General features: G+C 46.5%; 1 protein-coding gene across 3 annotated transcripts in view; it reads left to right on the top strand.

Annotated features, from left to right (window-relative positions):
* MARCHF8 (membrane associated ring-CH-type finger 8) overlaps nucleotides 1–22,336 on the top strand; it is a 144,649-nt gene extending 122,313 nt beyond the window's left edge. For 2 of the 3 annotated variants that reach the window (XM_028098593.2, XM_028098594.2), the window contains 4 exons: nucleotides 13,344–13,426; nucleotides 15,935–16,115; nucleotides 18,100–18,247; nucleotides 18,658–22,336. In XM_028098593.2, coding sequence (XP_027954394.1) covers nucleotides 13,344–13,426; nucleotides 15,935–16,115; nucleotides 18,100–18,247; nucleotides 18,658–18,962 — 717 coding nt within the window. In that variant the 3' untranslated portion in view covers nucleotides 18,963–22,336. Of the gene's footprint in view, nucleotides 1–13,343; nucleotides 13,427–13,672; nucleotides 14,513–15,934; nucleotides 16,116–18,099; nucleotides 18,248–18,657 lie in introns of all 3 variants that reach the window. The other variant, XM_088019777.1, reaches the window with a different exon arrangement.
* Nucleotides 22,337–24,614: the final 2,278 nt, after the last annotated feature.

The following is a 24,614-nucleotide window of genomic DNA, read 5'->3' as shown; positions in this document are numbered from 1 at the left end:
TGTTTGCAGGCACCACTCATTTCTCAGCCCAGACATGGGCTCCGGCCACCTTATCGTCCATGCAGTATGTCCATGTAGGTTCCTTGCGGAGATGGGTCTTCTCCCCATGTCTTTGTCAGCCGGCCAAACACTGACACAGATCCTGACAGGAGGATCTGAACAATGTGACAAAACCTGTCCTGCTGTCTCAGGCGTCCTGTGTACTCAGAAATAAACAGCCACATTATATGCCATTTTAATATTCAAACTGTATAGATACTCTCATTTATATCACCCTTTTTTTTTTTTTTTAACAAGTAGAATCTAGTAAATCCTTTGAGACAATCAGTCTGTTCTTAGGCATATTTCTGATCTCACCATATCATCCATCCACTTGATTTTGCATAAAAAGAAAAGTCCATCGTTCTCAGTATGACACTGAAGGCTATATAGAGTACTCTTTGGTGCATTCCTGATCTGACCTCCACCCCTGCCCCTGAGAACAGTCTTTCAAGGCACAGGCTTTGGCCATCTCAAATAAATACCTTTCAACAAATAATCCCACCTGTTCCAACCTCCATTTCTTTTCTTTTGCTGTTTGTTCAGCTAAGAACATGGGAGTTAATAGAACTGTGTAGTGGTAGATCATTACTGTCTGCGTTAAAAGGCCAGTTTTGCCCTACCCCCTTTGAAGGAGCTGTCCAACGTTTAAGCATTGAGAAAAGTGAGAAGATGCAGATCCAGATGGCCTGTCTGGTTAAGTTGAATTAAACATTTTAAAAGTACATAGTAGCCCCTATTGCCTTGCCCCAATGATGAGGGTAGTTCTGAAGGAGGCAACACCCTGTGCCTCAAATACATGTCTGTTTGTTTATGGTTTTAGTAAGATTTTATTCGAAGGGAAGTTTCCTCTTATAGTTAAAAAAAAATGTTTATAAACCACTGGCTTACAGTGTCTGTAGGAACATCTTAGGGGCTTGGTGCAAATTGGGCTGTGATATTCTGAGTTGCCTTGTGATAGTTTTGGAGTTAGATGGACAAGGATTTTCTAGCCATGTGAGGAAGGCTACTTCTTTGAACTTTAATTTCCTGTTGAGTAAAATTAAGGAATAATACAACCTTCGGGGTTGTTGTGAGTCTTGGGTATAATGTTTGCAAGGAACCCTAGGGCAGCTCCCTCATTGCAGTGAATCCGCGAACTAACTGTAGTCAAACTTTGTTGAACCCTGGTGATCTTAGGTGAATTGGGTCACGATAGTTCTTGATGATAGCTATTATTATTTTATTACTGATCAGAAGCAGGACTACATACTTTAAAATAAATATCATTGAGGGTGGAAAATTAAGAAATCTAATAAAAACTCTGGGCTTTTCCTTTCTTCCTTCTTGCATACATTTTTATTGTGTGTTCTTTGTGCCAGGCTCTGAGCTGGGTACTGGCATAAAATGATCGAAACAAACATGGCCCCTGTTGTGACACTTCCCTGTGGGCAGGGTTGGAGTTTTCTTCAAAATCAATTTTAGCTCCACACTTTCTTTTAGAAACAGGGTAACTGTGAAAGCCTCACAGCTTTCTGCCATATAGCAGGGCCAAGAAGATGTGGACCTCTTCTATTTTCAAAGCAGGAGCTCCTGCCCACTGAACTGGGGTCAGAGGGAAATCTCAGGAGTGGTATGTTATGCACACATTACTTCCCAGTGAACCATCAGCATGAAATTTTGTTGCAAAATGTACCCCTCTGAAATAAGAAAGTTGTATAATGTGGAGTTGTTAGGCATGAACCAGTTACATGGGGTTGGGGGAGGGAGGGCGGGACTGCTATGAAAGATAACTTTGTTTTTGAGAACGTAGTTCTTTCTTGCAATATTTATAAAATGAGCCTGTTGTTTGAGGCCACTTTAGGCCATGGCACATAAAACTCTTATTTTCAGTATAGCAGACATACTTAAGCAGATGCTACATACCCTTGAGACAGAAGATACAAAAAAAGGTTGGAACACAGACATGTTTTATGCTACCTGAAATCTCCCTTGTCTTTCGCAGGAAACATTTTCTGCTGACTCAGCCTCCGGCTGAGTTCAGTGCTGGTTTGTGTCCAGGGTAGTCAGTCACCTGCAGTGTGTATTATGTTCCCGCAGTTTACCGCTTACTGGTAACTGAATTACATGAAATCAAGATTGAGAGCAGGTAAAAATAAACCTTCCATCTGTCTCCTCATGTTCCATCTAGAGCTTGTTACAGAGTGATGGGGTGTCTCATTCAGTGTTTGTTAGAGGCTCCCCATGTTTTGTTGTAGCCTCAGAAACCATGCTCCCCTTTCAAAGAAGGAAACAGGCAGGTTAGATGGAACGTGCGGCTCCTCTGGCTTTAAAATGGGCATGCAGGTGCGATCCTCTTAGAGAGTTAAATTAAGGAAGAATATTGGGACATTTAAGCAGTTTTGATCGCAGTCTTCACCCAGTACTTGGTTTTGCATTAATGGTAATGACATTAAGCGGGTATCATTTACTGGGTCTCTGTTACAAGGGCAAGTTTTCATGAAATTTGTCATCTCATTGTCATGGCCCATCCTAACCACATAAGTGGTCCCCTAGTTACCTTTTCCTGTTTTATTTTCAACAGAGCACCTATCTCTCCCTGAGTTTTTATTAATTTTTTTCCTGTTGCCCCTTCGCCCCACAAGTAAGTTCCGTGAGGTAGGGTTGTATTTCGTTTACCCGTAAATCTTCAGAGCCAAGGGTAGACTGTAGCCCTGGAGCAGTTCAGTACATGTTTGTTGAGTGAATGTTTTGTAGTGCTGTGCTAGACACTTGATATGTAGCCCATTGTTCCTCTCCATCGTCACAGCCACATCCTGGGCCCAAGCCTCCTGGACTACTGCAGTAGCTTTCTAAGAATCTGCCTACATTCTTGCAACCTCCCAAATCAACTTCCACCCCAGCAACCAGGTAAATAGAATCCTAATGCTTCTCTTTTTAAGCCTTCAGTGGCTTCTGATTGATTCAAACTCTCTACCTTGATGTGCCAGATCTGAGGTGATCTGGTCCTGGCCACTCCTTCATTTAAAACACTTACCATAGTTTATAATGATATTGTAGCAATATGGGGCCAATCCTTTATTATTTTTTTTAAAGAAGTAGCAGAATTGCCCTCTGGGAAAAGACCTGTTCTCTTGACTGAGTGCCTAGAGAAGCTGAGACCTGCTGGCAGCATGCTTGTGGGAAGAGGGGCACTTGAATGCAGTTCTCCATGCAGCCCCACCTTGACCTTTACCCTGCTGAGGGGTCCTTGGTCAATGTGGGCCAGCAGTGTTGCCCAGGCAGGAGCCATCTATACCCCACCCTCACCCCACACACTACCCGTGCTGCTATTTGCGTCATCATTTTCTTTTAACTCACTTACTCTATTTAATTAAACTTGTTTGCAATGAGAATTTTGTATCCCCCTATGGTATCTGAAATCACATTTTTGATTTGCTAATTTTCTGATGTGAAATTAAAACAACTATTAAAAATATGTTCTTCAGTATGTCACCTAAACTCTTACTCTGTCACCCACCACTGCTCCTGATTCTGCCCTTCATGAACTAGCACTCTGACAGACAAGGGGATTTGGGAGGCTCTGTGGTGGAGAGAAGGGGTGGAGGGGGCGTGTCTCTGCTGCAGGAGTGTGATGTGCAGCATCTGGCTCTCAGGTGGCCATCACTCCCAGGGTAATTTGGAGCTTGGGATAGTGAAAGGAATGCAGTGAGGTACTGAGCAGAGCCTCAGTGGACTCAGGTGACCTCTTGTGGCAGGCCTGCCACATCGGAGTGAGGTGATATGCTTCCCTGTCCTGGGGAACCGTACCACAATTGCCCCCAACCTAAAGTCCTCATCGCCCCATGCAAGATATCCTCAGCATTGAGGTATCGTCATCTGTAACATAGACAAGGGGGCCCAGTGCAGCATATACGAGGATTACATGAGTTCAGATTTTGTCCCACACTTAACTAACTATGCCAAGCATTGTGCTCTGAATGCTGAACCAAACAGGAAAGAGATGAGTAAGCAGACCTCCAGAAAATACGGCAGCTGGGGAGATTTACTATGAAGGTAAAAGATAAGGGGCTCAGGTAGAGAATGACAAGGAACCAAAGTTTAGAAGGGCTGCTTGGGGAAGGTGTGGCTGAGAAGGGGCTACTTACAGCAGGACATAAACAGTGAAAAGGAGCCAGCTAGGATGGGATTAAACTGTAGAAAACTGGTTGTGACCTCCCTGAGAAATCCAAAACAACAGGTAGGAATGAAAGGCAGATGTGCTGGGAGTGATGACTATCACAGCTGTGCCCAGCTGCAGGGGGCCTGTCAACTATGTTGGCAGGGAGCACTGCAGTGAGGTCACTGTACTTTGGCCTAAAACTCTTTAGAGGGAGGCTGGCATTCCCTGAGGATGCTTGAACTCACTCAGTCCGACCGGAATTTTTTCAGGCATCAGGAATTTGCTTAGGCCACACTCATTGTAGAGGCTGGACTTTCTAGAGCCTCTGCTCAGGCCTCTCTTAGCACACGGACATGGCATTAGTTTACCTTGAGGGACACATTCTCCCTTGATCCTGAGAATTGGACTTGGTCCAGGTGACACAATTTCTTGAGCAAGTTCATGATTGGTAGCACTTATAAGGAGATGGTAGTGAAAAGCTAGACATACATCATGAAAACTGGAGCATGGGTACTGTCCTTTCTGTAGTCAGGCAATTAGTCTTACTAGGCTCTGACATTTGCTGAAGGCTGGTACCTAGGAGAGTATTTTAGACCTCTGTGTAGTTTTATTCAGATACCATAAGCGTTATGTGCCTCTGGTTAATCAGATATTTTTGGGTACAATTCAGACCAGACCTGTTGAGCAGGCACCTAAAATTATTGCTGTTCTGTTGTTTGGCAAGGAGATCTGAGTGAATTTAAGCATTGGCTCTCCTAGATCTCTTGAATATTTTCTAGTTATTGCTGCCATCAGGTAGGAATGAGTTATAGTAGAATGTCATGTGTAGATGTACGTACAGCCTTAGGAAGGAGGCCACACTGTGGTATGGTTGTCAAGACTGGTGTCTGCTTCTCTGTGTTTCTAAATACAAAGTTGATCAGTGACAGACTTAGGTTGCTCAGACTTACAGGTTAAGTATAAGCCAAAATATACCTTTCTTAATTTATATTGAAGAAAACATCTATCCCAAAGACAAGATACTTTCCTGTGGCAGGAACAGGGAAGTGACTCGGAGGAGTTGAGTGGCATCACCAACACGGTGTAGCCTCACTTGGGATCCTGATGGACTGCCATGGGCAGTGTTTTGCTCTTTGGCTCACCTTTTGCAGAGATTGACCATGTTTTCATATATTTTTTTCTTCTGACTGCTTATAATTTCATTTTTGGCTAAAGCTTTAGACCAGCGGTTTTCAAAACTTAGTTCTGAGTCTTCTTGAGGGGAAAGGGGCAAGGTTAAAACCAGTGTCATAATAACACTAGCAGATTATTTAATTGCCTTTTCACTCTTACTCTCTCATGAGTGTACAGTGGAGCTTCCCAGGGCTATGTAGCATTCGAGATGACATCTTCTCTCTGACACTAATGGAATGTGTGCTGGTGGCCTTGTGTTTTAAAGTTTTCTTTTCTTTTTAGAAAGAGAGAGGAGGGGGAGGGGCAGAAGGAGAGGGAAAGAGTGAATCTTAAGCAGGCTCCATGCCCAGCGAGGAGCCAGACTCAGGGCTCAGTTCTCACGACCATGAGATCATGACCTGAGCTGAAATCAAGAGTTGGACACTTAATTGAGTCACCCAGGTGCCCCTTTTGTTTTAAAGTTTTCTAATATAGTAAAGATTGACCGATGTAACCCACGTAAACACAAGCTCTTTGGGGGCCTCAGTAATTTTTTAGAGCATAAAGGGGTCCTGAGACCAACAAGTTGGAGAACCTGTTTTACATCTATGAATAGGCAGTCACTGCAGAGTGCACTTGTTTTATTCATTCAAATTCCTTGAACACCTACTGTGTGTCAGGCACTATGCTAGGCTAAACAGCAGCGGCTTCTGAGTCAGCATATTATTCCAGAGACATCTTTTTATAAGCCTTATGATAAGTGATATGAAAGAAAAGAATGGGGTTACAAGGACAGTGAAAAGCCCCTTTTGAGGAGAAATCTTAGGAGGAGCTGGTCATGCTGGATGGGGTGTGGGAGCATCCTCAGGAAGAGCAAGGGGGGGTGGGGTGCTGAGTGACCCAACACCATGATTTTGGATCTTTTTATGGTTACACTTGTACTTTCTGGGAATGTGAAGTTATCTTTGCTCAGAAATCATTGCCTTTAATTTATTGAAAACCGGCTATATTTGTAAGGTTCCCAACAACAGCTAAAAGCCTGCTTTGGAAAATGAGCTATGAGAAAATCCCCTCAGTGGTTCCTTTGCCTCTAACAGTGCTGTGATATATGCCCCTCATTGTACTGGGGATGTAGTATTATTCCCGTAATTCTAATTCTCTCTAGAAGGCCACCGTAGAAAAGAATTCAGTGTTAGCACTACTTGCTAGGCAGTAATGAGAGTCATTTATAATGGAACTCATTTGAGAATTCAGTAGTTTTTATTGTACACTCTCCTCCATGAATCCTATATTGTATATGTTCTATATTTACTTTCTTAATGGTCAGTTTTAATTAATTGCCGTTGTGAAAGCTTGTTGTTGGCACAAGCCTTCATCAAGAGTCAACATGTATTTATCAGAGCAGCCACAGAACTGGCCTCTCCTTCAATTGTAGCTCATTTTTGAAGTTGAATACAACTGGGTATTTATAGAAATCAGAATCTCTATTTATAAGGAAGCATTTGTTTTCACAGAGCAACTTCTGTGCTAAGCAGAAAGTTTGCTGAAATGCAATCTCAGTCTGTATTGCAGTGTCTAAACACCAAGTTAGACTTTATTTGGCTTTATTTATATGAAGTCAGGCCTGCTGAGCTGGCGGTAAGGAGCAGATTATTATCTCATAGTCTGGGAGGGAGTGAGGACGGCAGTAGCATTTAGTCACGTACTGAGCAGTAACTAAGTGTCAGGTAGTCTGCTAAGCACCATTTCTAAAATGCCCCACCCCAACGCCCAGACCCTGTCTTTGTGATGAGGTATCATTCCCAGGATATTATGTTGTATGAATCACATGAGCTCTTAAAAGCAGAGCCCTTTCTGTGGCTGGTGGCACAAAAGAGGACATGAGCTATTGGAAGTAAGAGTGGACTTGAGAATGGGGAGGGATTGACAGGGAACTCAGGTGGCCCCCGACTGACAGCTGCATCCTGCCACTAACCCGAATGAATGTGGAAGTGTATTCTTCCCCAGAGCCTCCAGAAAGGAGGGAGACCCTGAGCAGAGGACCTCATCACACTATGGGTCAGATTCAGCATTTACGTGGTTTTAAGGCACTCTCGGAGGGTGCGCTCCTGTGTTACACAGTGGTAGAATGTATAATAAAGGTGGAAACGCTGTCCTCGTGGAGGAAAGCCCTTCCTTCTCGGGCGCTGTGAGAGCTTGCGCCTCTCAAATCTCCATGCTCACGGTGTCACATGCTTTCCTGATTGAGCCGTCGTCTTCTTATTCTTCTTTGGGTATTTTGTATTTGTAGAAATAGCGTAATAACTTTCAAATTATTTTGACCATGAGCAAAATTTGACCATGATTATTTTGTACCATGATTGGTACAAAACAGTTTTTACATTGAAACTCCGTTTACTCGCAAACACAACTGAAAGAAAAAATTCCTCCAAGATTTAATCCTTAGGATGTCAGATGCATTCTGATATGTTCTGTTTTATTTCATTTATAAAAAGTATAGATCATGACTCACTAACTCCATTTCTTCACGGGCCTTTCCAGAGTTGGAAAATCGGTACAGTTGATTGTGCTTCTGTAGTTTTATTTTACTTCGTAAACTTTTAATCACATGTTATTTAAAAAATGAATTTGTGGTTAGGAAATACATGTTCATGGTAAAAGAGGTGTACTGGTTGGAAGGGTCTCCATTGAAGTACTTGTTTCTCCTGCCCAGGGTCCCTGGTCTCCTTCCACATTTCAGAGGAAACCACTGTTAGGAGCCTTGCAGTGTGCACCATCCTGTTGATAAATAGTCTGCACCGGCCAGCACACAGGGTGTGGCTCTCCCCTCTGCCTGTCACTCCACGTCCCCAGTACTGGGCAGAACAGTACCTTTCCCTTCGTTGAATGACAGCCTAGTGTTCCTTTCTGTCGATGTAGCAGCACTGACTCAGTCAGCTCCAGGCCCATGGGCACTGAGGTCATGCTGGGTGATTGCTCCCCCAAACAGTGCTGAACAAACCTATTTGTGCATATGTGTGGGGATGAATTCCAAAAGAAGAATTGCTGGGACAACGTGAATGTGCATTTGTAATTTAGAGAGTAATTGCCAAATTGCCCTCTTCTGGAGTTAAGCAATTTGCTTTCCCACCGGCAGTGTATAAGCATGGCTGTTTTCCCACATGTTTGTCAACACAGGTATTAGGTGATTTAAAACAAAACAAAACAGACTTTTTTGTTGCTGATGGTATATCTCATTGTAATTTTTATTTGTATTTCTCATTGTAAGAGAGGTTAAGCATCTTCTTATGTTTTTTTTTTTTTTTTAAGATTTTATTTATCTTTAAGGATAGAGGGAGACACAGTGAGAGAGGGAACACAAGCAGGGGGAGTGGGAGAGGGAGAAGCAGGCTTCCTGCCGAGCAGGGAGCCCGATGCGGGGCTCAATCCCAGGACCCTGGGATCATGACCTGAGCCGAAGGCAGACGCTTAACGACTGAGCCACCCAGGCGCCTCAGTATCTTTTTATGTTTTAAGAGCCATCTGTACTTCGTTTCCCCATTTTTTTCTATTAAGTTTGAGGTCACTTGTAAACAGGAGCCCAACTTGTCTCTTACCTTCCTTATCCAGTCCTTCTTCAAATTGCTTCTGGCTTAAAAGCAAATGAACCCAACCAGACCATTTCTTGTGGCCCTATACCTGTTGATGTAAATCAGATGGGTGAATTCACTTTTGTTAGGGCCCTGAGCCCCAGATGTTTAAAAGTAGCTTTGCCAGTAAGTGAAAAGAAGATCCACTGAGGGTTTACAGCAGAGAAGGAGGAAAGGGGTGGTAGAGAGGGAGGTTGGGAAGTAACCTATTGGAAGGAGCAGGGGAAGGAAGTGAAGCAAGAGGAGAGCCGGGGAAGGTCCGGCTGGTGTCCTGCAGTGAGAAAGTCCCTGAGTGAAATTGGTAAGTTCCTGGCATGGACGGAGAAATGTACTTGATGAGTCTGTTACAAATAGCCCTTTCAAGGGCAGTAGGTTCCTGCAAAAGGAAATGCCAGCTTCTACCAAGGCTATATTGGAAGTTTTCCTTTGGTTGTTTTTGGCAGCCTTGACAAAGTAATTTTGTAACTTACCAATTTCACTCAGAGGGACTTTCTCACTGCAGGACACCAGCCGGACCTTCCCTGGCTCTCCTCTTGGTTCACTTCCTTCCCCTGTTCCTTCCAATAGGTTACTTCCCAACCTCCCTCTCTACCATCCCTTCCCTCCTTCTCTGCTGTAAACCCTCAGTGGAGTCTGGTAGGAAAGACAACCACTAGTGACTTGAGTACTGACAAATTGTCTAAAATTGTCATTCCTAAGAAATAAACTCAACTGGAATTTAGGCCTAGATGGAATCTGGAGGTTTGTTTGCATAATTGATTACAACATCTTAAGAGGAGGGGATTTTTTACGAAAATTTTTTTGTAGTGAGATTGCTTTACATTCCTTTACATGACCAGAACGTCTTTTGTTTGAGAACCAACAAAGAGCTTCAGGAACACAGGGCTTTAGTTTTCTTGACACATGGGAATGTTCTCGTTATGAACATTTACACGTACTTTTACAGCAGAGTCCTGTGTGGTCTGATCTTGTGGAGGAGAGAGGGTGCTCTCCTTTTCCCTTAAGGCGAGTAGTGCTGGCCCGTAGCCTCCCTGGTGCCACCTGCCCTCTGCCCTCGGGCTGAGTGGGAGAGCTGTCCAGTGCTCCATGCCTCTGAGGGGGCACTGCTGGCCCCTGACTTACCTTGACATCCCCAGCTGGACTCTGGCACTGTATTTGAACTGTATTTGTAGGCTTCATTTTGTCCTTGCTGTTGATGATCAGTCCAGTCTTTTAAATCCTCATTGGTAGGTTTGATAGATTTTACTCAGCTTGATACCAGCAACAAGTTAAGCTTTTTAAAATTGTTGATGCTATGCTTTGGTGATCATTTTACATGTGGACTTGTCCTGAACTTCAACTTCTTTAGCTGGAAGCAAGCAGGTGCCTCTTATGAGATCTGTGATGGCCCCACAAATCTTGCTTGTTTTCTCATTCTTACTGGAGGAGTCAGCCAGGATAAGGAATTTGTTGGTTTGTATGTATGGGTGTATTTATAAAGATTTTATTTATTTATTTGAGAGAGAGAGAGATCATGAGCAGGGGGGAGGCATAGAAGGAGAAGCAGAGGAGCCCGACTGTGGGACTCAGTCCCAGGACCCTGGGATCATGACCTGAGCTGAAGGCAGACGCTTAACGACTGAGCCACCCAGGCGCCCTTGTTGGTTTGTATTATATAAAACAACAGAAAGTAGATTTTAAAAAATTTCCTTGAAACTTCATGATCTAATAAGAGAAATTTTTTCTCTGTAATTGGGAGGCTTGTTGAGGCTTGGACATTACCTGCTGAAAGTGTCTCGTGATTTTTTGTGGGATTGGAAAGGATGAAATGAGGACAGGGACACAGGATGTTGAGACTATTCCTTTTTCCCTAAATAAGCAGATCAGGGACTTGGGACCACTGCCACCGACTCACAGGCATGATGCTTTGCTGCAGGTACACACATGATTGTATGAGTTCCCAGGAGTGCACCTGAGACACCAAATTCATGGGGAAGTGATCCCAGGTCCTGTTGTGAGTGTGGACTGTCTGGCTGCTTCCTTGGTGCAGGCCTTGCTCTGCCCTGAGGCTCTTCCCTCCTGCCTCCCAGCACTCCCCTGTTTTGGGCGTGTGATGATGTGATAACTACCCCAGACTTCCCTTTTTGACATGGGTCACTTGAATTCAGGACGGGAGTGAGAAGCCATTTTCTTTTGATTTCAGCTTCCTGTCTGAGGCCTGCCTCCTCTCAGGATACTGAATATTTTCCACATTCAGTTAGAACATGTGGGTTCTTTGGTGGCTCAGCAGATGTGCTAGTTGAGTACTACTGCAGGATTTTAGCACACACATGCAATGTGATATCATGTAACTTCTTGGACCAGGTTTCAGGTTGAGCTGGTTTTAAAGTGATGTTTAGTTCTCCTGCTGGAGAGTGGGACCACTGAAGCCCTCAATCTGACTGCCAGGCCTGGCTCTCTCCAGGTTGGTGCATTTGCTGGGGAGGGCAGATGCGGAGAGCTTCTGGACAGTGGTGCTGCCGGTCTTGGTGACTGGCCCATGGCAGGGGTCCCGTAGCTTCAGTGCCAGGATGAGACCCAGCCCCTGGGGATGGGGCTTAGCAAGAGTGGGGTCTAAACCTCAGCCAGGGAATTGTGGGGCTCCCTCGAATCAAGGAGCAGGGCTGAAGGCCACTTGGGAGGGGCCTGGGGAAGGTAGGGAGGTAATGTGGGCTTGCTCTTGATAAGACTCATGGTACTGTTTTCATGTGGCTGTTTAGGTGTGTGGGGCAGATGCTCACTCAAGCTGTCTTAGGAGGGAAGAATGCATTTATATGAATATGCGGAGTGCTCTGAGGACCATGGGAACTCAGGAATCTGAGTCTAGAGAAGGCTTAGCCACGATCGCAGAGAGGTTGGACTGGGAGGCTGGGGGACCCTGGGAGGCTGAGGTGCACTCTTCCTGTCTCTCCACTGTGGCGCTCCTTCACCCTCCTAGAGCTCTTTTCTCGTCTTGGCTTGTTTATAAGCCCTCAGAGCCCCTGATCTGTGTCAAGACCTTTTGCTACACATTCTTTCAAATTTAAATTTTTTCTTTTTTTCAAATTTTATTTTATTATGTTAGTCACCATACAATACATCATTAGTTTTTGATGTGGTGATCCACGATCCATTGTTTTCGTATAACACCCGGTGCTCCATGCACTCTGTGCCCTCCTTAATACCCATCACCAGGCTAACCCATCCCCCCACCCCCCTCCCCTCTAAAACCCTCAGTTTGTTTCTCAGAGTCCATAGTCTCTCATGGTTCGTCTCTCCCTCCGATTGCTCCCCCTTCATTCTCCTAATGTCCTCTATGCAATTCCTTATGTTCCACAAATAAGTGAAACCATATGATAATTGACTTTCTCTGCTTGACTTACTTCACTTAGCATAATCTCCTCCAGTCCCATCCATGTTGATGTAAAAGTTGGGTATTCATCCTTTCTGATGGCTGAGTAATATTCCATTGTATATATGGACCACATCTTCTTTATCCACTCATCTGTTGAAGGGCATCTCGGCTCTTTCCACAGTTTGGCTGTTGTGGACATTGCTGCTATGAACATTGGGGTGCATATGGCCCTTCTTTTCACTACATCTTGATTCTTTTTCTTAAATCACAATCCCATGATTAGAACTCTTGAGAACCTTCTGTGCTCAGCCCCCTCCTGGGCCCCAGGTTGAGCTATGGATTGGCGGCCCTGTGGTCACCTAGTCTCCTTTTTGTGTAAAGAGTTCTGGCGGCGGGGTAGCAAGGTGTCCTGGACCCAGTGTAGGGTGGGTAGGAGAGAGCACTCACATCCAGCCATCCTGATTAGGATTACCCCTGGAACCAGCTTAAAGAGTGCCAGGTAGGAAGGTAAGCACTGGCAGGGAAGGCCCCTCACTTTTCTTTTGCATTTGCATATACCATCTGGTTCTTTTCTCTTCTCTTCTCCCCTCCCCACCCCTCCCCTTCTGTAGGCTCCCAATGTGGGGCTTGAGTTTATGACCCTGAGATTAAGAGTTGCATGCTGTACTGGCTGAGCCAGCCACCCCCCCTCCCGCCCCCCCCCCATCTAGTACTTGATTTCTTGACTATGTATGAACTAATTAAATTTAGATGCTCAGGAAATAAAGGATCACTGAGTCTGCGGGAGATTGGTATTGCTGCTGTAGAGTCTCAAATAGTTCTTGGCTACACTTTTACCCCCATAGAAGAAAAGAGTGCTGTTTGATTTGTTTTGCCTCAGCTCATCAGGACCTTAAATATGTATTATTCAGCGAGCAGTAGGAAGTAGCAGGTGTTCTTAGATTCTCTTTCCATTGCCATTTGGAAGGAGATGGTGTCACCGTCCCCTTTGGTCCTTCCTCTGTAACTGACTGGAGGTGTGTCATTGCAGGCTGGGGGTTCTTCGTTGGCGTCGGCTCCGGTGTCCGCCTTCCCTCGCTCTTCTGTCACACCGTCCAATCAGGACATCTGCAGGTAACGCTCTGCTTCAGATGCTGTAGGGGTTCATGTGACATCCCGGAAATAAGCATTAGTGTCTGCAGGTTCTCAATTTTCCATTTGCTCGGTCAGTACGCCTTTGCTGTAAACAGCTGGCTCCAGTTTATGTGCTGTTTGCTCACCAAGTTACCACACGAGTCTCATTTCTTCACTTGGATGTCTATTCTCTTTTAAGATTGTTTTTACTTCCTGTGCTTTTATTCCACTGTTCTCTGCATGCAGTTCCAGTGCAGTGTGTTCTGAGTGTTGTCACCAAAGTCCCGTGCAGTCTGCTGTTGTCTTGAAAGCTCCTCCCTGCCAGAGTTCTCTGACACAAGGGCTCACTGTGACAGTTATCTGTAAAGACACATTGTCCAAGAGAAATTCCTGTGGTTCAGAATGGGCCCAGGCCTTGAAGCCTGTTGACAATACTAAAGCCAGAAGAACACTAAAGTTCTCAAAATCCTTAAACGATGTGGGCGAGAGGGCCCAGGATACTGTGGAAAGTTTTGACTATGTGGAAAGAACTTGCTCCGAAGGGAAACTGATACTCCCTCCAGATCCGGGTCTGAGAATTAACAGGTTCCACCAGAAGGAAAAAAGAGCACTGCATCGCAAACCTCTTGGCAATTCCAAACATTCTTGTGTTTCCTCCCTTTCTGTCAATCGGTCAACTGCCTCAGAGGTGGAAGCTGGCAAGGGGGGCATGCATGTCCCTCTTTTGGAGGAGAAAGCAGATGGCGAAGCCGTGTCCCAGAGCCGGCGACTGCTCCGGTACCTGTTCTCGCTCTCGCATGGCTTGAGCACCCACAGCCTGCACAGGTTCCATGAGCTGGAGAACCGTGCCGCCCGTCTGCACACCGCCAAGTCCTCCAGCGGGCTGGCAGGGAGCACGGGCTTCTGCTCGGATGAGATGGGAGACGACGATGTCTTCGAGGACAGCACATCTGCAAAGTGGAAAAGCAAGGTCCTGCGGGCGCCCCTCTGCTCAGGGGAGAAGGACAGTGACCTGGATTGTCCTTCTCCCCCCTCTGAAAAATGCCCCCCGATCTCTCCTGTGTCCACGTCAGGGGATGCCTGCAGGTTGGTTTACCAAGAACCACCATTCTGGCCAGCTCTGCTCCCCAGACCTCGGTGGCCTCATCTTGCTTTTAATATGTGAAGTTTCAGGAAAATGAAGTAATGGGGGGTTGGTAGACAATTGTGGGTTAATGGTTTTCTCCAGAACAATGGAGTATTGATATCATTCGACAAACCAGTTTTTATGAGAATGGGTCCCAAATAGTTTCACAGATGATTAAAGGGGAAGATGCTACACATATTAAAGGCCAAGCTGACTCTTCTCAACCAAAAATAAGTAGAGTTTGCTTAAGGAAATTGGAAGAAAGAAAATAGTATCTCCAGTTTTCCAGCTTGAGGATCTAGATGTTAAGCATTGGCTGCCCCTTCCGGCTTCATTTTTACCCTTTGTTCCAGTTACAACACAGTGTACATGGGAAGAAGCCGGCCTCCCACAGCACCTTCCTTCCTTCTTTTTAACTCAGATGTGGCCACCTCTGCCCAGGTCCTGACTCCACTTCCCACCTTTGTCTTCCCGTGTGCAGCATCCTTGTCTGGCTTCCAGAATCTTTCAGAATCCGCTTTTTGTCACCACACTCAAGCTTTCCCTATTCCAGCCTTTCCCTGGGTGCCCCTTCCGGGCCAGCTGTTACCATTTCTAACAGTTGGATCAGAAACCCCTCTCACAGAAACAAAGAGCTGTGAGCCTGGCCAGGGCCAGGGCCCAGCTCCTGTCAGGCCAGGTGTCCCTGCCTGTTCTCCAGCTGCTGGATCGGACCCTTCTGTTTCTCAAAAGTCTGTTAAGTTCCTTGAGGTTAGTAGCTACATCCTCTTGCATGCACCCTTAGAAATCGTGAATGATTTAAAATTCTCGCTTCCTCAAAAAAGAAACAAATGGCGGCACCTTCTAATGGAGTTTTTAGGTCCAGGAGAGGTCCTGTGTTTTCTTTGTGTACTGTCTGAGGGAGGACGGAGATGTGTAGTATGGTGTGTGAAGGTGAAGTCAGTGATTATGGCTAAAAATCAAGTTCATCATCTTTTTAAGTCACTGGTATTTTTGGAAAGTAGAGTGCTAGTTTTGTTTTACACAGAAATTTTCCTCTAATTATTTTAACATGTTGTGAAAGAGGCTTCCATGTTGCCTTAAATTTGGCTTTCAGTGAAGTTCTTAAATCTTACCAAAAATGACTGCTTTGTCATTTCTTATATCATTTTTTCCTCTCTGATGCAAAATGCCATCCAGACTTTCCATGTTGGTGCGGTAAGCTAGAAGTTTTTAGTTTGTAGTCATTGTTCACATCCGTGTTTGTGTGTTTTTGTGCTTGTGGTCCTTTCTGTGATGTTTGTTGTTGAAAGTTTTCACTGGGGGGATTGACCCTCCCCTGAAGTGTCCTCTCCCCTGGTATGTGGCCCTCCTGGTAATGACTGGCTTTGCTCTCCCCACAGGATCTGCCACTGTGAAGGGGATGACGAGAGCCCTCTGATCACCCCCTGCCGCTGCACCGGGAGCCTGCACTTCGTGCACCAGACCTGCCTGCAGCAGTGGATCAAGAGCTCCGACACGCGCTGCTGTGAGCTCTGCAAGTACGAGTTCATCATGGAGGTCAAGCTGAAGCCTTTGCGAAAAGTACGTGGAAGGACACCTTTGGAAGTGCTCTCACCTCTTTGAAATGAGGGGCCCCTGGCAGAGTTAGCCCCTTGGCCGGGATGAAGCCGTAGCTTGCTTACGCTCCTGTCTGTCAGAAGTGGGTGCTGGCGCAGGTGTTCATGCTGCAGGTGTCGTCATTTCCGGGTCTTCTTTCCCGCTCCCTCCTCTCAGGAAGAGTTCTTTATGACCCTTCAGTCCTAACGTGTTTTCAGTCAGACTAAGACTGCTTGTCTGTGTCTGTCGTTTGGCCCTCAGTCACCCTGTGGTCCCACGTTTGGATCACAGACTGTTTTGTGACGTCTTAGCATTTAGTTTTATATGTATTAACTGTTCATGTCTTGCCTCTGATTAGGACTGTATATTATTAGACATTAGTATCTTTCCCTTGCACAAAGCACATAGTGCATTTATTTGTTAGATACCTGTGATAAATATTTGCTAGTTGGTAGGGGGAGGGTGGGTGGGAAAAGAGAGGAACTGCAGGCCTTACGGGAAACGCCCCTCTCTTCAGGCCCCGTGTCACGGCTCTCTCTGAGTGGAGCATCGTCTGGTAGGCGCTTCCTGTGTAAATGGTTTAATATGTTTGTCTGTATGCCCAGCACATAAGGTTTTGTTTGGTAGAATAAGACTTGTTCGTATCTCAGAATTTTGGTATGTATATTCAAGGGGAATCACACAATCACATCACAACACATGACAAGGCCAAGTGAATGTTCGATTAAGTGGTGGCAGAACACATCAGACATTTAGAAGCATTGGCCTGTGGGCTGGAGCCTTGGGGAGTTGGAGTGGTGGTAGTGTCACAGAATGTTTGGGTGTTCAAGCCGTTCTTGAAGGGTCAGTAGGATTTGGAGTAAAGTGAAGGGAGTTGAGAGAGGTCAGATTGTGTAGAAAAGCATACACCAAAAAGGTGAGGGTGAGCATTTCAGGTCAGTGTGAAAGGCTTGGGCTGAGTGTACTTAAAGAAATAGCAGGAAATCAGGGAGCAGGGGGGCATTTTAGGAGGAAAGCCAAAAGAAGATACTATATAAAACCATAGCAAAAAGCACTTGGGGTGTTGGAGAGGCAAATGCAAACTACTTAAAAAATGTTTTGCCCTATAAAGACTGTATAATTTACTGGATACCTACTCTGTGCTGGTCCCTCAAATGAGACTTGTAGCACTTTGACCAATGTAGGTAATCCACGAGGCTCTACTTTCAGCGTGTCCTACATAGAACCATCTGGAGAGAGGCTGTGACTAGGGCTGGCCAAGGATATGCAGAGTGTTTACAGTTTGTTCTTTTTCTCTATCCTTATGTGTTTTCTTCTGATTCGGAAAGCAGTAAATGAAAGAGAAAATCTGGCTCTTTGGAGTCAATTAATGAGCTCCTAGAGGAGATGGGACTGGCAGAGCCTACTTGTACCAGGAACTCTTAGCATCGATTTCAAGCTGTTGCTGCCAAAGTAGCAAAGGACCAAAGAGTGAGCACCTTCTGCCATCACCTTCACGATATGGCGTGACCCATCTGCTAGTGTGTTGTGGCGTCATCAGCCCTCTTCCCCTTGCCCACGCCAGTCAGCAAGGCAGGGAGGTCTCCTGTGTGCCACCTGGGTCGGGGGCCAACATGCTGGGTTCATCAGGACTGGAACCATAGAGTCCTTTAGCTAGCCATTGGCTGTCTGCCTGCAAGAATAAGCAGACAAGAGGATTGATTTCTCGTTGTGGTCTATAGCTCATCTTGATCCCAGCTTCTCTTCATTGCATAAAAAGTTGGCTGTTGACAGAATACCAGTGCCCGGTACCTGGTTGAAGCCAAGTGGTTTAAGGTGAATGACCTTTGGTATTTGGGAAAATTCATGAAGTCTGGGAAAAGGGGAGGGGAGAGCAAGCCACTCTTACCCATCTACAGTGCTCTCACCCCCATTGTAGTCCTTTACGTCTGGGGTCCCGTACCTCATGCTCTGCATGTTGTCTTTCCAGTGGGAGAAGTTGCAGATGACGGCCAGTGAGCGCAGGAAGATCATGTGCTCAGTGACATTCCATGTCATCGCCATCACCTGTGTGGTCTGGTCCTTGTATGTGCTCATCGACCGTACCACTGAGGAGATCAAACACGGACAGGCAACAGGTATGTGCTCAGAGTGAAATATGAGCTCAGCATAGAGATCCTGGGTAACACATGGGGGTCATTCCAGATTGGTTTTTAAGTCAGACTTCAAATGTCTGGGTTTCTGGAGCGGGGGCATCAATTATGAAGCACCAAGCATTGTTTTTGGATGTTTCTCTTGCTGTGGTGAGTACTTTTTAAAAAACCCAGTTAGAAGAGGTCAGATCAGGGAGAATCTCCACACACTGTCTCCTGGAAGAGCAGCAAGATAAGAGAATGGGTACTCTCTGCCGTCCCACCTTTGATGAAGCAAGATTTGATGAGTGAAGAATCCATTGGTTATGGGTGGGAAGGTCAGAAGTTGTGTTTTGTTTACATCAGATCTTAAATTAGGTCTGCTGATAGGCTAACTGAGTTTTTCCTTCTTCCAGGAATCCTGGAGTGGCCTTTTTGGACTAAACTGGTGGTTGTGGCCATCGGCTTTACCGGTGGACTTCTTTTTATGTACGTTCAGTGCAAAGTGTATGTACAATTATGGAAGAGACTCAAGGCTTATAACAGAGTAATCTATGTTCAGAACTGTCCAGAAACAAGCAAAAAGAATATTTTCGAAAAATCTGCACTAACAGAACCCAACTTTGAAAATAAAGATGGACATGGAATCTGTCATTCTGACACAAACTCTTCTTGTTGGACAGAACCTGAAGACACTGGAACAGAAATCGTTCATGTCTGATTTTGTGCCGGGGTTAGTTTTCCTGGACATCGAAGAACAGCTGAAGGAAATTGTTTACTGCCAATTGTGTACCTTTTCTTACGTCCTTTAATAGCATAGACCGGGCAGGTGACTGTTTCAAAGGCTTCTCTTTTTCTAACCCCTCCTTAGTGAATCTTCTGGAAAGCCCTTACATTGGCTGGGCATGGCCGGGTTCCACTTCTGCCAGCCTTCCCACGGGAAGGGAGGTCCCCGTGATGCCATGTGATGGGGAGCTGGCTGGGCTCTGGCTCATGAGACCTTGAGCAGAATGAGAGAATAAAATGCCCAACTTGAGGGAAGAGCAGGAGCAGGGTGGCACCCTGGCCTCTCCCGGTTGGCAGTAGCCCCCACCCTGGCGCGGAGTGTTTGGGACTGTCTAGCAGCCGTGATGAGAGGATTTCCCTCATCACCAAGAAGAGCCCGGGAGCTGAGCCCCCTCTGCCGACACTGCTGCTGGCCGTTTTCCAGAGCAGATGGGGCTGTGGTGCTCTGTGCGTGGTGGCGAGGGATTCACTAAGCAAACAGCACTTTACAAAGAGAGAATCTTTATTTTGTAATATGTGTGTCCAGTGGGATGGACATTTAAAAGAATGTCTCATTTAGAATCCTTCCTTTCATGATCTCTTTTACGTTATAATAGATCTAAAACCCTTTTTGCCTTATATATTCTAAGAAACCTGACATCTGCTCTGTGTGCATCAGAGGGACTTGTGGGTCTAAAGCAGGACAAACAGATCTGAGGCTTTTTCCTAACATTTCATGGAAATGAATGGATGCCAGATGGCAATTTGAGCCCAATTCCTGTGGTTTCAAGCCTATTTTATGACAAGTCTTTATGTCATGGGCCTGCCCCAAACATTTCTTTTTGGACAACACTGAAAAAGAAGGTTGTGTGAGATCTAAATGAAAGGAAGGAAGTAAGTAATTAGAACAAAAATGAATATTTAAAATGACTTCTTTCCAGACAAAGCTCTCCAGTTTGTGCTGGCTTCACCAAAAGCGTAAGTGTGTGCTGCCCTGGTCTGGGGCTCGGGAACCAGGGGTGCTCTTGGGTGCCTGCCACCTTGCACGGCCTCTGATCCTGGGGAGGTCCTGTGGGTCACTGGCCCGGGCAGAGAGAGACAGATGGGCTGGCCCTGGGACAAAGGCCAGGAGTGAGCAGCCAACTGCCAGGGCCCACGGTCACTGCCCCCAGCCCCGCCTCTACCCATGTATCGCCTTAACTGGACTGGACAGAGAGGATCCTTGTGGTCAGTTCGTTCTATCATCAGGGATTATCTCCTGTACCATTTTCATAAGACAAAACCAAAATCACTACCATCAAATGGCCTTTGTCCCTTTAAAGTCTGCTTAAAATTCTGTTTTTAAAAATGGGTTTTACTTTGCCGGGTAAATAGGAGTTAACTCCAGGAAAATAGGTCAGGAGGGTCCGCAGTGTCACAGGAGTGTGCCCAGGTACTTACTCTCCAGGTGACTCTGCATCTGTAGAGCCTCCTCTAAGGGGAAGGATGCCTGGGGGTCCTGCCCTCAGTCCCCTGAGCCTTAGGTGCCTTGCCTGTCTTGTTAAGAGGATGAAGCAAACACAAGACGATCCCTTTGCCTTTCAGAGTAGAAGTGCTCTGGTTTGTTTGGAAAACCAGGAGGAGGCTGAAGCATGTCTGAGCTCTGGGGGAGGGCGCGTGGTAGCAGGCTTTGCCCTGCCGTCTCTTCCCATGCGGTGTCTGATTCGTCGGCATCACAGACTCTGGTCTGAGGAGCTGCCGCACCCTACCGTAGCCTTCCTCTGGCTGGGCAGACGCTGTCCAGCCATGGCCAGCCCCTGAAAATAGGTCAGCCTGCTCTCTCTCCGTCTCCCAGGCCGCATCCAGTCCGTGCCTGTGTTCACTGTGCCCCAAAGTGCAATTACCCACACCCCTTCTCAGCCTGCGGATGCCAGGCAGCTACGCTGTCTACTCAGGGGAGCCGAGACCTGGGCCAGCCCTGCCTGTGTCCCTTAGGAGCTGCCCAGGCAAGACCCCTTGTGCCTGCCCTCTTACAGCAGATGAGTAGTCGTGTGAAGACTGGGATCGATTTTTAAGTGGGATTCCTTCCCTCTCCCTGATGGAACCCCTTACGCTGAACTTGAAAGTCACTGAGACTTCTGTAGAGAGGAAAGTGTGCTTAGGTAGGGATAGTCTCTGGGCAGCCCACCTGTCATGGCTGGTACCTCCTATGGCAAAGGTGCCTTTATAACCATGACTGCTGTGTTGCTCTCCTGTGAAACCCTCCCTTCTTTTCAGGAAGGCCTAATACCATCTCATCACCTCCACCAAGCTCCTAAAAAAAAGCCTTTTGCCTGGGGACAGTCCATCCCACATCCTTCTTTCCTCTCCTGGGATGGCACACAGATGCCCCCTTGCCTTTCTCTTTTCTCATAGGTTCTAGTTGAGCACCTCTGACTCCATCCCTAGTCCCCCCTGTAATCTCTACCCCCCAGAGACGGACCGGGAAGCCAGAAGCCCTGGAAAGGTGGTACTGTGCTGCCATCTAGTGGGGGCTGCGGGTCTGCCAGGGGTTCCTTTAGGCCGCAGCAGCTTGCCTTCTAGTTTTTTGGGGGGGGACATTTATTCCCGTTTCCCCCTCATTCTGCACGTGGCTTTGGTGGAGGACAACACTTGGCTGAACCAGAAATGTGGGATGAGCTGCTGGTGGGTCTCAGGGCCCAGAGGGCTGGTACTTGGGGACCAGGCCAGGCGGGAGGGAAGTGGCCTCAGGGGCGTTGCCAGCCAGCCCTCTCTGATTTGGCCTCTATTCCCTCAAAAGTTCGTTTGGCTCGAGCGCTTCCGACTTTGGCTGCCAGCAGGAATTTGGTTTTTGTGCCTGAGTTGATACTAAGAAACCTGGAAACTATCAAGCTGTGCTCCGGACCTCTACCATCTCCTCCTTTTCTGCCTCATTCCACTCTTTTCAGTCTCCTGGGTCTAGTTCTCAACCTTGCTGGCATGCCCTGCCTGGTTGCAGACACAGGCCGCAGGCAGTGGGCCAGTCCCGGAGCCGTAGGTGGGGCTGGCATGGCTGGGGCTACATCCGCTGCCCGGTGGGGTGGCTGCTGGAGGTGGCCTGGGAACGGCAGGGCTGAGGGCCGCAATGCTGTGCGTTTGGCCTGATGCAGAGACACTACTTGAGTACTTTCCCTTTTGAATCTGATTTGAAATATGCAGCTTCCCTCTCCAGCCCAAGGAAAGACCGAAACATAGGGAAATAAAAGCATTTATCTTTGTTTTGGACGTAATTAAGTTGTGCAGCTATTCACCTATTTAGATGCAGTGTTTATAGAAAGCTGATTGTTAATAAAAACCAAATTTACACTGGCATGTCTGACGTAGTTTCTAAAAGGCACTTCACATTTGAAGATTTTCTTAACTTGCAGAGTTTCTGGTTATCTAAATGTCTGGTTTTGTATCCTTTTGTGTATGTTCACTTTCTCAGTATTACCACTTGAATCATTCTCGGGGGGAGGGGGTTGTTTGTGTTATACACGGGGTGTCTAATTGCAGCAATAAAGCATCTCTTTAAAAGGGGATTTTGCCCTGAAGGTGTTTTCCTGCAAGAAGGCTGGGAACATTGGCAGGCATTCCAGTGGTTCCGCTCCCCTTTTCACCATCCTCTGCCTTGAACGTTGGGGAAGAAAATCATGCAACCTCCGGAGGTAGCTGTTTTCCTCAGCCTGTCCCTGCAGGCAGGGAAGGTCCCCCCATCCCCCCGACACTGGTGGTTGGTTGAGGGGGTTGGGTTCAGGAGAGTGTGCAGGCTTGGGAGTGAATATGGAAGTAGCTCACACAGGTGTGCTTGCTTCAAACATCCAGGCTCTAGTTGGACTCCGTGCCCTGCGAGAAGCCAGATTCAAGTTCAGGGTATGTATGGTGATGTGACCGTGGAGCAGTTGATTATTGCTTAACTCGCCTTATGTATTGAAACACTGAGCCATGGCCTAGCTGAGTAGGAGAACCAGGGAGGACCAGCAGGATCTCTGGTGATAGCTCAGGCTGGCTGTATCTCCCGGCTTCTGATGCAGCCTCCCTGTCATGGTAGTGTCGCGGAGTCTTCTGTCTCTCGAGCCTGCAAACAGTTCACAGGGCTGTGTGTGCTGAGGGCAGGCACCTGCCTTTACCTGGGTGCATAAGGTGAAAACAGGCCAGGATTGCCCTGTACATACTGTCCCCTAGGTGAGCCCAGGTACCAGAGTAGCTGCCAGGAGGCTTTGGAGCTCAGTGGGAGGATACTTTGACAAGTGTCCTTGCCTGACTTTGGGAGCTGTTGAGGCCTCTGGCGGAGGATGGACCACAGAAGAGCTGAACAGGTATGTGCCCGTGCAAGGGAGAGAGTGCTCAGGTGCTTGACTACGGTTGGAGGGCTGAGGAGGGTGTAGCTGAAAGAGGAGTCCACTTCAGTGAGGTGAGGTGAGGGCTTCTGCCCAAGGGGAGCCTCTCTGCTTTGGGGATCCACCATATTTGATGAGTTTGGCCGAAAAGATGCGTAGTGGGGTCTTGGTTGCACACAGGCTTGAGCATGCTTTCCCCAAGCCTTTCTGCCCTTTAACACCAGCCACAAAGTGATGGGGTGAGGGCTGCACCATGGCACACTTCAGTCCTCCGTCAGGGCAAACTACTCAAGGCCAGCCTCCTGTTCTGTAAGTACACTTAACAAACTTACAGCCCCATTCATTGACATATTGACATACTGCTCATTACCTGGGGTGTTAGGCTGGTGGGAGGAGAATGAGCCCGGGTGCTGTAGTAGAACTATCTAGATGACCAGATGACCAGAAAAGATGAAATGTTTGATTAGACATTCCGAGGGGAGGGGCAGGCATACAATAAGCAAAGCGGTCAGCATGGTTTAAAAAAAAAGGCAGAACAAACAGCCCCTTCCCCAGGGAAAGGCCTTCAGCAGGAACCCAGCACTGGGTCCCTGGAAGGCAGGGATTCTGGGCCATAGTCATGCAGTAAAGGCATCACATACTCTTCACATGTCTGAAATCTATGGGAAATGCATGTTGCTTACTGCAGTCACAGGGCACGCTCCCTCACATCTTGCTTTTTTCACCTAAAAACTGGATACTGATACTGATCTTTAGATTGCTTACTTGATTTTTGATATTAGAAATGTCACATCCATGACATTTATCTTTGTACACGTGTGTGTGTGTGGGGGGGCAGTTCTGAAGATAAATTCCTAGAACTGGAGAAAGGGGTAAAGGCATTTAACTTTTAAGTTGCAAAAGCACCCTCCAAAATGATTCACTTATGAGAATTTGAGTCTCTTTCCTTACATTGTATCACATAGGTGTTTTTTAAATTGTTACTAAAATGATTGTCATTCCCTCTTATCACACTGATGTTTTACTTTGCATTCTTGGGTAAATGAGAGTGAGCATCTTTTGTTTACTCTGCATGTCTGCATATGTGAATGTCCATGCCTTGGCCATTTCTCTTTGGTTTTTTGGTATATTTTACATTAAATCATCGTCACTTTTTATGGTGAAAGAACATTAACTCTGGTTTGATGTAACTGGCAAATAAGTGCTGTTCGTTTTTTTCACCATTTTATGAAAAATTTTAAATAATTGCATAAGTGAGAAGTCATTTACCC

The sequence above is a fragment of the Eumetopias jubatus genome, unplaced genomic scaffold, assembly GCF_037043125.1.
Source record: "Eumetopias jubatus isolate StellerSeaLion01/CBP00866 unplaced genomic scaffold, mEumJub1_p1.0 scaffold_17, whole genome shotgun sequence".
NCBI classification, from domain to species: domain Eukaryota; kingdom Metazoa; phylum Chordata; class Mammalia; order Carnivora; family Otariidae; genus Eumetopias; species Eumetopias jubatus.
This window is presented reverse-complemented; position numbering and strand designations above follow the sequence as displayed.